At 40.9% G+C, this 14,615-nt stretch overlaps 1 protein-coding gene across 4 annotated transcripts in view; it reads right to left on the reverse strand.

Annotated features, from left to right (window-relative positions):
- Nucleotides 1-3,375: 3,375 nt before the first annotated feature.
- The window catches only part of PRCP (prolylcarboxypeptidase), a 117,636-nt gene continuing 106,396 nt past the window's right edge, over nt 3,376-14,615 (reverse strand). Inside the window, exons 7-8 of one of the 4 annotated variants that reach the window (XM_053561163.1) lie at nt 13,814-13,928; nt 3,376-5,925 (exon numbers count right to left, since the gene is read on the reverse strand). In XM_053561163.1, the coding sequence (XP_053417138.1) occupies nt 5,702-5,925; nt 13,814-13,928 (339 nt within the window). In that variant the 3' untranslated portion in view covers nt 3,376-5,701. Of the gene's footprint in view, nt 5,926-11,599; nt 12,311-13,813; nt 13,929-14,615 lie in introns of those variants that run through there. The other 3 variants (XM_053561162.1, XM_053561158.1, XM_053561160.1) reach the window with 3 other exon arrangements.

Consider the following 14,615-nt stretch of genomic DNA (forward strand, 5'->3'; position numbering starts at 1 on the left):
TCTGGCAGTGTTGGCTAGATCCTCCAAAAAGATGCTCAGCAAAGAAATTTTAGAATTAAACTTAACCATTCAACATTTGCATCTAATAGACATCTATAGAACATTTCACCCTAACAAAACCAAATACACATTCTTCTCATCAGCCCATGGATCATCCTCCAAAATTGATCACATATTAGGTCACAAGTCCAACCTCAGCAAATTTAAAAGAATAGAAATCATTCCTTGTATTTTCTCGCACCACCACGAAATAAAAGTTGAACTCAGTAACAATAGGAATCTCCACATGCGTACAAAAACATGGAAACTAAATAACCTCATGCTAAATGATAGCTGGGTCATAGGCGAGATCAAGAAGGAAATTGCCAAATTTTTGGAACAAAACAATAATGAAGAAATGAACTATCAAAACCTCTGGGATACAGCAAAGGCAGTCCTAAGAGGAAAATTTATAGCATTGCAAGCCTTCCTCAAGAGAACAGAAAGAGAGGAAGTCAATAACTTAATGAGTCATCTCAAACAACTGGAAAAGAAAGAACTTTCCAACCCTAAACTCAGCAGAAGAAAAGAAATAACTAAAATTAGAGAAGAACTTAATGAAATTGAAAACAAAAGAATCATACAACAGATCAACCAATCAAAGAGTTGGTTTTTTGAAAAGGTCAATAAAATAGATAAACAGATAGCTAACCTAACCAGAAGTAGAAGGGTAAAATCCCTAATTTCATCCATCAGAAATGATACAGGCCAAATAACAACGAACTCCTCAGAAATTCAGCAGATCCTTAATGAATACTACATAAAACTCTACTCTCAGAAGTATGAAAATCTGAAGGAAATAGATCAATACTTGGAAACATGTCATCCTCCCAGACTTAGCCAGAAAGAAGTGGAAATGTTGAACAAGCCTGTAACAAGCTCTGAAATAGCATCAACTATAAAAAAAACTCCCCCCCCAGGGCAGTGCCTGTGGCTCAGTGAGTACGGTGCTGGTCCCATATGCCGGAGGTGGCAGGTTCAAACCCAGCCCCGGCCAAAAAAAAAAACTCCCCCCCCAAAAAAGCCCGGAACCAGATGGCTTCACCTCAGAATTCTACCAAACCTTTAAAGAGGAACTAGTACCTATATCACTGAATCTTTTCCAAAACATAGAAAAAGAAGGAATACTTCCCAAGTCATTCTATGAAGCAAATATCACCCTGATACCCAAACCAGGAAAAGACCCAACAAGAAAAGAAAATTATAGACCAATATCTCTAATAAATATTGATGCAAAAATATTCAATAAGATCCTAGCAAACAGAATCCAACAACACATCAAACAAATTATACACCACGATCAGGCGGGTTTCATCCCAGGGTCCCAAGGATGGTTCAACATATGTAAATCCATAAATATAATACATCACATAAACAAATTAACAAACAAAGACCATATAATTCTCTCAATTGATGCAGAAAAAGCTTTTGACAATATCCAGCATCCTTTCTTGATCAGAACACTTAAGAAAATAGGTATAGAAGGAACATTTCTTAAACTGATAGAGTCCATCTACAGCAAACTCACAGCCAATATCATAGTGAATGGAGTAAAATTGAAAACATTTCCACTCAGATCAGGAACCAGGCAAGGATGCCAACTGTCTCCACTGCTTTTTAACATTGTAATGGAAGTCTTAGCCACCGCAATCAGGTTAGAAAAGGCAATCAAGGGGATCCAAATAGGACCAGAGGAGATCAAATTGTCACTCTTCGCAGATGATATGATTATATATCTGGAAAACCCCAGGGAATCAACTACAAAACTCAAGGAATATAGTAACATCTCAGGATACAAAATTAACACTCATAAATCTGAAGCCTTTATATACGCCAACAATAGTCAAGGGGAAAAAGCAATCAAAGATTCTATTCCCTTTACAATAGTGCCAAAGAAGATGAAATATCTGGGAGTGTATCTAACTAAGGACGTGAAAGATCTCTATAAAGAGAACTATGAAACTCTGAGAAAAGAAATAGCTGAAGATGTTAACAAATGGAAAAATACACCATGCTCATGGCTGGGAAGAATCAACATTGTTAAAATGTCAATACTACCTAAAGCAATTTACAGATTTAACGTGATCCCTATTAAAGTACCTCTCTCATGTTTTATAGACCTGGAAAAAATAGTACTTGATTTTATACGGAAACAGAAAAAATCTCGAATAGCCAAGACATTACTCAGAAATAAAAACAAATCAGGAGGAATCATGCTTCCAGACTTCAGACTTTATTATAAATCGATAGTGATCAAAACAGCATGGTACTGGAACAAAAACAGAGAGGTAGATGTGTGGAACAGAATTGAAGACCAAGAGGTGAACCAGACACTTATCGTCATTTGATTTTCAATAAGCCTATTAAAAACATAAATTGGGAGAAAGATTCCCTATTCAATAAATGGTGCCAGATGACTTGGCTGGCAACTTGTAGAAGACTGAAACTGGACCCACACCTTTCTCCTCTAAAAAAAATTGACTCTCACTGGTTAAAGGACCTAAACTTAAGACATGAAACTATAAATATTCTTAGAGAGAGTGCAGGGGAAACACTCAAGAAAATTGGCCTGGGAGAATACTTCATGAGGAAGACACCTCGGGCAATTCAAGCAACATCAAAAATACATTACTGGGATCTGATCAAATTAAAAAGCTTCTGCACTGCAAGAACACACTAAGTAAAGCAAATAGACAGCCCTCAGAATGGGAGAGGATTTTTGCAAGTTATGCTACCAAGAAAGGTCTAATAACCAGAATCCACAGAGAACTCAAACTTATTACCAAGCAAAAAACAAGTGATCCCATTTCATTGTGGGCAAGAGACATGAATAGAAGCTCATGTCTGAAGAAGATGGGTGCATGGCCTGCAGACACATGAAAAAATGCTCATCATCTTTAATCATCAGAGAAATGCAAACCAAAACTACTCTGAGATACCATCTAACTCCAGTAAGAGTAGCCCACATCACAAAATCCCAAAACAACAGATGTTGGCATGGATGTGGAGAAAAGGGAACACTTCTGCACTGCTGGTGGGAATGCAAGTTAGTACATTCCTTCTGGAAGGAAGTTTGGAGAACCCTCAGGGATCTCAATGTAGACCTGCCATTTGATCCTGCAATTCCTCTACTAGGTGTATACCCAAAGGACCAAAAATCATTTGGCAATAAAGATATTTGCACCAGACTGTTCATTGCAGCTCAATTCATAATTGCCAAGTCATGGAAGAAGCCCAAGTGCCCATCGACCCATGAATGGATTAATAAATTGTGGTATATGTATACCACGGAATACTATGCTGCAGTAAAAAAAATGGAGACTTTACCTCCTTTATGTTTACATGGATGGAGCTGGAAAATATTCTTCTTAGCAAAGTATCTCAGGAATGGAAAAAGAAGTATCCAATGTATTCAGCACTACTGTGAAACCAATTTATAATAACTCACACTTGCATATGAAAAATGAAACACAACTTTAGGCTATGATGAAGGAGAGAAGGGGAGGGGGAGGGATGGGGAGGGGGTGGGAGGGATGGTAGGGGATAGTAGGGGGACCACAACTATGGAGCACATTGCAAGTACAAGTTGGTTCTATCATGGGTAGAACACAAATGTCCTAACGCTATAAATGGGTAAATGAGATGAAAGCTATGCTGATTAGCATGATTTAAGCACTCCAATCTGTACAAATAATCAACACACTGAAATGGGCATAAATGTATTTTATGATCTATGCACAAAAGACTTAATTAAAAAAATAAATAAACTTCATTGTCACAAACTGAGGTTTTTAGTAGGGCTAGCTCTGTGATAAGATCTAAGCTGATGGAAGATCTGTAAAAATACATGTATGTGTGTTGACATCCGAGGAAATTTTACTACAGAATGCAGGTCTCCTGAAACTTTCTCTTGAAAAAACTGCATCCCAGATGCAGATCTTCTATATCAGGAGAACTTTTTGAAAGGCCGATTTGGGAAGTGGATGGCATGACTGAACATTTGGGTCTTTAAGACCCTTTCAAAAAGGCTCACTCATACATTGACTTGGAACTTTTTTCCAAAGTCCTTATATATGGATGACCCCCTCCCCAAGTAAGAAGCTGAGCCTTATTAATGGGAAAGGAATATCACCCACTTCCATTTTCATGCAAATAGTCCCAGCAGAATAAAAAGGGTGGTGGTGACAGTGATGACACTGATCTAATTATCTGTAGGCTGATATCACCAAGTTCCTGAAAGAAGCCCACAGAATGACCTGACACAGACACACAAAACACAGCCAGGAAACAATCGGGACCCTAGCAACAAGTCTCCTCTCCACATAAAGAGCTGTTTTATGAGCCTTTCTTGTTACTTTCAGTTAGGCCTCACTGCCTCCCCCAAAGAAGGTCCATTTTTAATCGATGCCCCATTGCCGTACAATCAATGACACGTACCACTCCGCCAGCTTCTGCTCTCTTCTGCTCTCCAGACCATCATCCACTCACACAGTTTCAAACCCTGGTTCTATTGGAGATGTAGCACATCAGAAGAAGACTTCAGTAGTCACAGAGCCTCAGCATCCAGTGTGATACTTCACAAACTCTCTCATATGATCCTCATAACCAGATTAAGTCAAGTGTTAAAATCAATTTAAGATTAAAGAGAAGGAAAAGAAAATCCTGGAAGATGAAGTCACTTTTTGAAAGCTACAAGAGGGAAAAGTCTAAAATCCCTTATACTGTACCTCACTGATGCTGTGCTGGCAAAATGATGAAATGAGAGTTGTACCCTAAAAAGTTAACTTCTAATGCAATTCAGCAAGTTCCTGGTTCATGTTAGCCTATTCAACCTAGGTTCCAAGGCCCTCTTAACCTTTGCTAACAAGCCTCCTCTCTCAAAGGGATGGGTTCCATTCCATCTCTCTCATCACCACCCCCAACCTACTGCTAGCACTAGTCAGTCTTCATGCAAACCCTGTCTGGGCCTTACCTCACTCCCTGTTGTCTAAGTATTATCACTGCCAAGAACCCTTGCTGCTATATCATGCCCTACCCTGATTTCTAGACAAAAATCCTGCCCATTTGATATCAGCCTAGATCAAATCAAGTTCTCAGCCATTCCACTCAGGGATCAGACCTAGAAACAGCTTAGTTGGCCAGCATGGGTCCTCTGAGGGCCAAGCTCCACTCACTGCTCTAGGGCCTGACTGGACACACCCTCTAGCAGAGGAAGAGTTGGGGAAAGAATGACCATAGATTTCAGAGTTAGTTAGACAGAAACAAGGGTCTGAATTCCATCTTATGAGTTGGACAAGTTATTTCACCTCTATATACTTCTATTTTTTTAATAGGCATATGAAAGCGAATTCTACTTACCTTACGAGGAAGCTGGTACACTATGGATACAGAAAAAAAGGGTAGGTATTCTCATTACTTGGCAGCTATCCCCCAAGGTCTGTTCAAGGTCATAACTCTTTTACATGTTATATAATCAAAATTGCCCCACTGTTAGTTAAAAGTAACTTTATATCCAAATTAAATGATGATAATTGTTTAATGCTTATCACCTATAAACAGCTAACACTATTTAAGGGAATTAATGATGACTAAGTAAATTAATGAGTCAAACCATTGGATATAACTGCAAATGAAAGAATTCAATTAGGGCGGCGCCTGTGGCTCAGTCGGTAAGGCGCCGGCCCCATGTACCGAGGGTGGCGGGTTCAAGCCCTGCCCCGGCTGAACTGCAACCAAAAGATGGCTGGGCGCTGTGGTGGGTGCCTGTAGTCCCACCTACTCGGGAGGCTGAGGCAGGAGAATCGCTTGAGCCGAGGAGTTGGAGGTTGCTGTGAGCTGTGTGATGCCACGGCACTCTACCGAGGGCCATAAGGTGAGACTCTGTCTCTACAAAAAAAAAAAAGAAAGAATTCAATTAAACAAATAGAGTGTATTAAATATCCATTATGTCCTAGGCACTCTGCTAGGTTCTAGGTAAATGATAGCAAGGTATTCAGGATTCTTGCCCTCATGGAGCCCACAGTCCAGCAATCACTCTCTCCTTTCTACATATTGTTATATGTGGTCTATTATAACATTGTGTAAACTGTATTGGAACTATTTGCTTTGGAAGCTGCCTCTTCCACTGGCCTGTGAGGAGGCCTCCTGCACTGCCCTCCACCATGAGGGCAAAGGCTGGGTCTTGTTCACCTCAATATTCTAGCACTTGGACCAGTGCCTCCCAATGACTTACGACAAAATTCCAAAAGAGATTTTTATCTCCTTTGAGCTTTCATTAAGTGTTTACATTTCTGTTTATCTCCCCCTAACAAGAAATTCAGGCATGAGGCTGCCCTAGAATTTATCCACCATCAAGATCTGGCAGAAATAGGAGATAGGAGATTTTTTAGGGATACACTTAACTCCAAGTTGCAGTTTGTGGATCCAGAAAGTAAAATTTTTAAATAAAATTAAAGAATGTATATATACACTAAAATATTACATTATACTTTATAAATAAGTACAACATTTTATTTGCCAATTAAACCTTAGTAAAGCCAAAAAAATAAAACAAATATAAAATTAAAGTATCTTAAAGAAAAATGCTGCTAACAGAAAAATGAATCCAAAATAGAATGTCAACTAAAGAAGGCCAAGTGATCAATGACAGTCAAACAGGGGCCCAAGGAGTGAGGAGCAAATGTGTGGGAGTGATTAAATTAACACTCGAGGCAGGGGGCCAATCCTGCCAGTACTTTTGTATTCTCCCAAGGTGGATTTTGTAAGTGGCCCCAGTTTAGTTAAAAGAACATAACTGCATGGACATTGTTACGCTATAGAACTTCAAACCTTCCCCAAAGACCAAAAAACTGTGGTCTCTTGATTAAACTTCAGGATGGACAGGAAAATTAGGGGGGCTCCAGAGACTCAGAACTGATCAAGAAAAAGTATCTGTGGGAGACCTTACAAACAGCATATTCCAGGCTGTTTCACCTTCCTTCTGGTGCCATAGTTGGTGGGGAAAGAACAGATGACAAGGTCAACAATCATCTGTGCTTATGTACATAGCAGGTGGAGAACAGGAAGCTCGAATCCATCCTTCTCACCCTCTTCCCAACAATTCCTGTCTTTTCTGTAGCTAGAGATTGTGAACATTTGACTGCATACGATTTTCACCTGCTTCATAAACATAATCAGGTGATAAATGGCAATGGTTTCATTTCTCTCCCTCCAGTGTGAGGGTTGGCATGAACTGCAGCTGGGAAGCAGCTGCCCAGACAGGTTGTGGTGGGAGTAGGGTCCCGGGAAGAAGCTTGGACACAGGCTGATGTGCTGCCCAGCCTATATAAAGGAGGCAGCTGATGTGCTGCCCTCCTTTATATAAAGGAGGTTCTGTGAGCACTCAGACCTATCTTATCATCTGGTCTGACACCTTTCCTCCCGGAAAGGGACAAATGCCCTGGGCAGTGGCCAGAGACCTAGATTGGAAGCCTGAATAAAGTCACTTCCACATGAATGAAAAGGCAAAAGAAAAAAAAAAAAGCTCTAAATGAATTGTAAAGAGAAGTGATGTCTCTTATTCTCTTATCAGTCTGCTGCCTGTAGACTTTGGCTTGGAGATAATCACCATGGTTAACAAGGATCCTGGCAGCCAGTTATCATTCATTCCTGACTGTTCTCTCCCACCATCGATTTGGCATATAAAACCCTGAAGGAATATGAAATCCCCAGTTCTCTGCAGCATTGCCGCTTCTCTTTATGAACCATAAGCTCCTCGTTCTTTTCTGGCTCTCCTTGTCTGCCCACCCTCAAGGCATGAGGGGGAGGGGGGATTGAGCAGGTGGCATTCCAGACCCAGCATCTTCATTTCCACCAGAGAAGCTCTGCTTTATGTAATGACCTATATAGCTATACAGCTATATAGCTATAAAGCACTATATAGCACTATAGAAGGATTATTAAGAGAATCCAAAGACTCTCTGGAGTCTGGTTCTAAGGGTGTTTATCATACTATCCCCTCTGCCCAATCCATCCTACAGAGGACCAGGTTTATCCAAAGTGAAGGAATCACAGAGGGCTGCCTAGGACAATGATCTGATCAGATCACTGCAAGAGACTGCAAAGTACAAAGGAAAGCACACAGGCCCCGAGGTATGATAAGCTCTTACCAGCCATGTACACTGGGGAACATTATTGTGTCTCTAAGTTCTGTAAGCTCTTATCTGTGAGGCTAATAGCACACACTTTCTGAGTTAGAGAAATGTGTGAGCTAAGTTTCCCAGTTGTTAGGGAAAGATAAACCTGACCATGTCTGTCCAAGTTGCTAAGACAAACATATAGAAATTAGCACTCTTGTAGCTAACTGGATTGAGATTTAACAAACTATTTCTTGCTTTTTTTAATTATTCCAATTCTCAGAAGTTACAGGAGGGAGAAGAGTTAACTTTTTCCATTGATGGTACCTCTTCCTGTTTAGAATCAACCATCTCTTTTCTGTATATTGGTGTCTTTGGAGCCAATGCTCAGGCTTTCAGCATTCTCTCCCTCTGATGCACTGAGAAACAGCATTTGGGTCAGGGAGGAGGGTCACCTGAACTTGCAGCATACAGGGAGGAAGGCCCTCCCATTTCTCCAAGAGGTTCCTTACATTGTACTCTCATCTGGTACACAGTGAGATGTGGCTGACTCCATCAGATCTTTGGAGGTTATACCTACTGCTGCTGAAATTCTTGGTATTGGTTATTTGCCCAGATTGTAAAATTCCTATCCCTACATTCCTCAGCCCCAGATCTGCTAGTCTACCCATTCCCTCCACACATCAGAGCCCCACTGCAAAGCTGAGAAGAAACTTTTGAATTCCCCGAGGGCCCTGCATGGGCCAGGAGAACCAGCAGTGTTCTCTCTTACCCATTGTTTATCTGGACCACTTCTCGGCCACAGCTGCACTATGCAGCTCCTGCAGCTGCGTAGGTTCAGTGCTAACTGGAATGCCTAACTTCTCTGCCTCTGTCTGCTGCCTTCCCAAGTCCTGGACCCATGCCACCATTTCCAGTGCTTTCAGTTCCCTTATAGCTATCTGAAGACCTCTAGGGCATGTGCACACACACACACACACACACACACAGCCTTCATAACTAGACCTCAAGGTTATAACATAAGAAGGTATTTGCCTTACCCTGCGTCTCCCATGCACTCTCATCTCCTTTCAACTTGAATGTGCTACAGAATTGGAGTTTCTCTAGTCTTATGAGTCAGAGTCTTTCTCTACCTACCCTGGGTGTCCCCTGATTACGGTTTATGGTAGTTTTTTTTTTTTTTTACCAGTTACTAATGTGTCATAAAATCAGTTTAGTGGGTCAAGGTCAGCATTTTTAGAAACAAAATAGCATACACAGAACAGAACAGAAAGTATCAGAGGGCATCCTCTGAAATAAGGGCTCTTTACTGAAATTTTGGTTTCAATTTTACATCAATATGTGTGTGTACGTACGTCATGTCTTAGATGATAATAAAATATGTATTTTGTACAATAGATTGTAATCAAAATGTTTGAAAACCACTGGCTAAAGTTAAATGTCTATGTCAAGAAATCCTATCAGCGCTTTTGATATAGAAAGGTAGCTTAAGACTTTGAAAAATCAATTCAGGCCAGGCACAATAACAAATTCCTACAGTCCCTGCTATTTAGGAGGCTGAGATGGGAGGGTTGTTTCATCCAGTAGTTCAAGGCCAGCCTGGGCAACATAGCAAGACCCCTATCTTTTTAAAGAAAAAAAAAAAAGACAGGACTAGGGGAATCAATCTTTTCCATCAAAAAATGCATAACTCTCAAAACTATTATCCTATCAAGGATTCATCAAAGAATTCAAGTCTGAAATTGTATTCTGAATAATAGACACCTTTGCTTTAGGTGTTATCTTCCCTTTCAATGAAAGATAATGACAGAGCAAAGAGCTAAAAAAAAAAATATATATATATAATACATCGAAATCATCTGACTAGTCTAAAAGGTATGATGCCCAGTACACCTTTTAGAAAAGTGTATACGGGCTCGGCGCCTGTAGCTCAGCGGTTAGGGTGCCAGCCACATACACCAGAGCTGGCAGGTTCGAATCCAGCCCAGGCCTGCCAAACAACAATGACAACTACAACCAAAAAATAGCCAGGCATTGTAGTGGGCACCTGTAGTCCCAGCTACTTGGGAGGCTGAGGGAAGAGAATGTTTTAAGCCCAAGAGTTTGAGGTTGCTGTAAGCTGTGATGCCACAGCACTCTACCCAGGGTGACATAGTGAGACTCTGTCTCAAAAAAAAAAAAAAAAAAGTGTATACACTACTAGCAGAGCTGACCCAAAGAACTTGCTAAGATTCAGCAACCTGTTATTCCCTGGTGTTTTGCCAGACATCTCAGAACTCATGATGCCCTGACTTACATCCCATCATAAATGGCCTATTAGTAATCCAGAGATTATCTTCAATCAAACTGGGTTATTCAGTATTTCTAGAGGCATTAAGAATGAGCCAGCTAAAACACTTCCCAATGCCCCCATTCATAAGGGGAGCCAAAGCAAGTCTGAACCACATAATGTCTACAGATGGTATTTGACAAGTGACTACAGCCCAATTTCACCAGGAAAAGACAAATGCATGGATTCAGGAGAAAGCCACATTGCTTTATACTATATAAGTGAGAATAGTGCCTCAGAGTTGGGTTGATTGAGAAAATACCACCCCTCCCAGACCTCTGTGCTCTCCCTCCCTCCCATCCCCCAACATTCACAGCTTTATCTCCCATCTGCCTTTAGACTATCAGGTTAATCTCATGTGCCCTTTACACTTTGCTTAGGTCAGACACTAAAAGGAGTTTGAGGCATCTTCGTCCTCTGGGCTCTCTTCCCCACGTGGGTCTCTCTATACTATGCCTCTTTCTGATGCCATCTACCTCAGGAAACCCTTCATCACCACCCATGAAAATCAGGGCCAGTCATCAGCAAGTCCCATATATCGTCAATCTTGTACTTTCCAGTGGCCTTATTCTAACAGAAATTTGACTCTCCCAGGAGGGCTTCCCCAGACATCCCCTCAAGTGGCTGCTGTTTTACCTCCAAATTCCTTGTATTGTAGAGCCCAGGAAGGATAAACAGATGCCTGTTGTCCATTCTCACCCCTCCTCCCTAAAGCTCTTTGCTGCAATCAAGGTAGATGTCATCTATTGACATCTAAGTCAAGTTCCATCATTTCTTGAAGCTTATATCTCACTTTTACTCTCATTTAGTTATAATTCAATAATTTCACTGAGACATAATGTCGATAATGATATAGATGGTTCTCCTCATCTCCTGGCATATGTGTTCCTTGACCTCATCTCCTCCAGTGATGTTTGTGCCACTCACCCCCATGATGGTATTATTACCAGTAATTGAAACATTAAATTAATTTCAGTTTCAAGCTGCCCCTCTTTCATTATCACCATGTCTTATCTTTCCAGCTTCATTATCCAAATTCCAGGAACTCTTCAACCCCACGGAGACATATAATCTATAGATTCCACTTTTTTTTCATCATTTCCCACAAAGTCTCCTTTATTGCCAGGTTTTTTGTCTATACATATAAGGTTTTAATCATATTATTTTTAATTGTGGTAAAACATACATAACATAAAATTTGCCTAGTACTGAGTGGCTATCAAGTAAATGCCTATCAAATGAATGAATGAACAAATGAATAATAGAATAAAAGTTCCACCCCTCAGGCTGACAATCCCCCCAGATGCTACCCCACATCCAGAACAGTTTCCTGCACTTCTCTGAGAGAAGACTAGAGCTGTTAACTTCTTTGAGCAGTGCTGAGTTGGCAGGGAAGAATTGTTAGCTTCGTTTCCTGGGCTCAGGCTCAGTGGCTAGCCCCAGGTTCTGGGCAAAAAATGAAAAGCTGCTATACATCATTCCTTGTGTGAAGTGAGCAGCACTTGCTTCCGCAGAGAAAATGTCTTCTTTATTCACCTTCACCTCAACCCAGAAGAGCTTGGGACCAGCCAGCTTTGTTCCTAGCCTCTTTCTCCTCAATCTCAGGAAGCCAAGAGTCAGAGCCAACTCCCTCTTTTCTGGTGTGTGGTCTGAGTCTCAATTTTGTCTGGCAGACAGTATGGAGGACCCAGGTCAGCAAGGTCATCAGAACACGAAGAGGAAATCTGATTGATGAGCAAGTGTCAGTGGGAATGAATGGGAACCTTAATTAATGACTTCTGCCCTGTTTCAAAGAAAGGTTCCCTTATACCCAGTTTCTCTCTTTTCTCTGGAAAAAAAAAAAAATTGAGGTAGAATAAGGAACTGAGGGAGAAAAGGAGGAAAAAAACACCCCTATAATCCAAAGTTTTCTAAATGACATAAAGGAGACTTCAAAGACAGACATGGTCAGTTTTTTATGTGCAAGACTGGTTCAGTGATTCTCTCCTCTCTTTGTTTCCATCGACAGCTAGGCTCCATTCCAAAGCTAAAAAATAAAAGGCCACATTGTTCTGAGGGGAGCTAGCTTTTACAAGAAATTTCCTCCTCACCACTGGGGCAAATTAACTGTCTCGACCCTGGGTACACTGGGAGCATTTCTTCCAGAGCTATCTCCCATTCCTGCTGAAAGATACATATATCTAAAATCCACAAAGTCCACCTGACAGACTTAGAAAACTGGCCTGACCAAAGTCAACATGGGAAGTGGAAAATAGAGGAGGCAATGTTGGCACAAATAGATTACAGAGGATTCCTAAAATAGGTGGCCTCCACCCTAAGTACTAATTAATAGTCAATACTATTAGTTGGTAACCCGGCGTGGAACATCTGCCACAGGCCTGGTCCTGGGGCTGAATGATGCAGCAGAATATAAAGTCCAAACTTTGAATCTCTGAACACTCTCTGAATCTTCACCTTGAAAGTAGAGATCATAATACCTATTTCCACAAGTTGAAGATGTGATGAAATAAGACAGCTCAGATAAAATTCCTATGCAGTACGTATCAAACAGAAAGTAATTGATAAATGAGCGTTTAGAAAGGCGACGGGGGTCTGTCCCTGCCCCAGAGGTGCTCCCTGCCCAGTGAGAACAGCAAACATATAAAACACATAATTATGTTGTGTACGCAAAATATAGGGCACCACATAGAAGTTTTAGGTTTAGTAACTCCCAAGGGGAAATTTCACTGCAGCTTTCACAAAGAAAAAAATTTAATCTGAGTGTTGAAAATTGAGAGGTCAGGCACACCTGTAATCCTAGCACTCTGGCAAGTCAAGGTGGGTGGATTGCTTGAGCTCAAGAGTTTGACACCAGCATGAGTGGGAGTGAGACTCCTCTAAAAATAGCTGGACATTGTGTAGTCCCAGCTACTTGGGATGCTGAGGCAAGAAGATCTCTTGAGCCCAAGAGTTTGAGGTTGCTGTAAGCTATAATGCCATGGTACTCTACTGTGGGCAACAAAATGAGTCTCAGTCTCAAAAAAAAAAAAAGAAAGAAAGAAAGAAAGAAAATTGATAGGCAGTGAGTAGGGCACCGGCCCCATATACTGAGGGAGGTGGGTTCAAACCCGGCCCCGGCCAAACTTCAACAAAAAAAATAGCCAGGTGTTGTGGCAGGCGCCTGTAGTCCCAGCTGCTCGGGAGGCTGAGGCAAGAGAATCGCGTAAGCCCAAGAGTTAGAGGTTGCTGTGAGCCGTGTGACGCCACGGCACTCTACCCGAGGGCGGTACAGTGAGACTCTGTCTCAAAAAAAAAAAAAAGAGAAATTAAGAAAAAAAGGAATGATACATACCTTGAGATGATGCAGGCAAGAAAAAGGATGACAACCAAGTCCACATGTGATAGTAGGGGAAAAGGGAAAACAACTTCCCATCCTCACTGACAGACACACCAGTATCCTCAGAATCCTGAAAAGGTATTTGTTGATCAGCAGGTATTCACATTCTTTTTTTTACTCTGAGAAATTAACTTCATAAATTCAATAAAGAAACCAAAAATCCAAAAGCATATATCCTATTAAACAAATAAATATGAGAAATATTTCCATTATAATAAAGAACAAAGCAGTTTGTTATCACCACTATAACCCAGAATTATTTTGGAAGGCTTTGGGCTAATGCAAAGAGATAAGAAATATAAAATTTGCATAATGTTGGCTGGGCGCCTGTAGCTCAGTGGTTAGGGCACCAGCCACATGCTCCAGGTGGGTTCAAACCCAGCCCTGGCCTGCTAAAGCAAAAAAAAAAAATAGCCAGGTGTTGTGGTGGGCGCCTATAGTTCCAGCTATTAGGGAGGCTGAGGCAAGAGAATCACTTGAGCCCAAGAGTTTGAGGTTGCTGTGAGCTATGATGACATAGCACTCTATCAAGGGCAACGAAAGGAGACTGTCTCAAAAAAAAAAAAAGAATTGCATAATGTTTGAAAAGGAGAGGCAATTCTATCATTATTTATAAGTGACATGGTTCAATACTTTAAAATCCTTTTATATTTTAAACACTCAAGGGACTTCTCAATATATTATCAACATTTCTCAAGATAATAGAATATAAGATAATCATTCACTTATTCAACAAATATTTAATGAATCCCTACTA

This window comes from Nycticebus coucang, chromosome 14, assembly GCF_027406575.1.
Source record: "Nycticebus coucang isolate mNycCou1 chromosome 14, mNycCou1.pri, whole genome shotgun sequence".
NCBI lineage: Eukaryota > Metazoa > Chordata > Mammalia > Primates > Lorisidae > Nycticebus > Nycticebus coucang.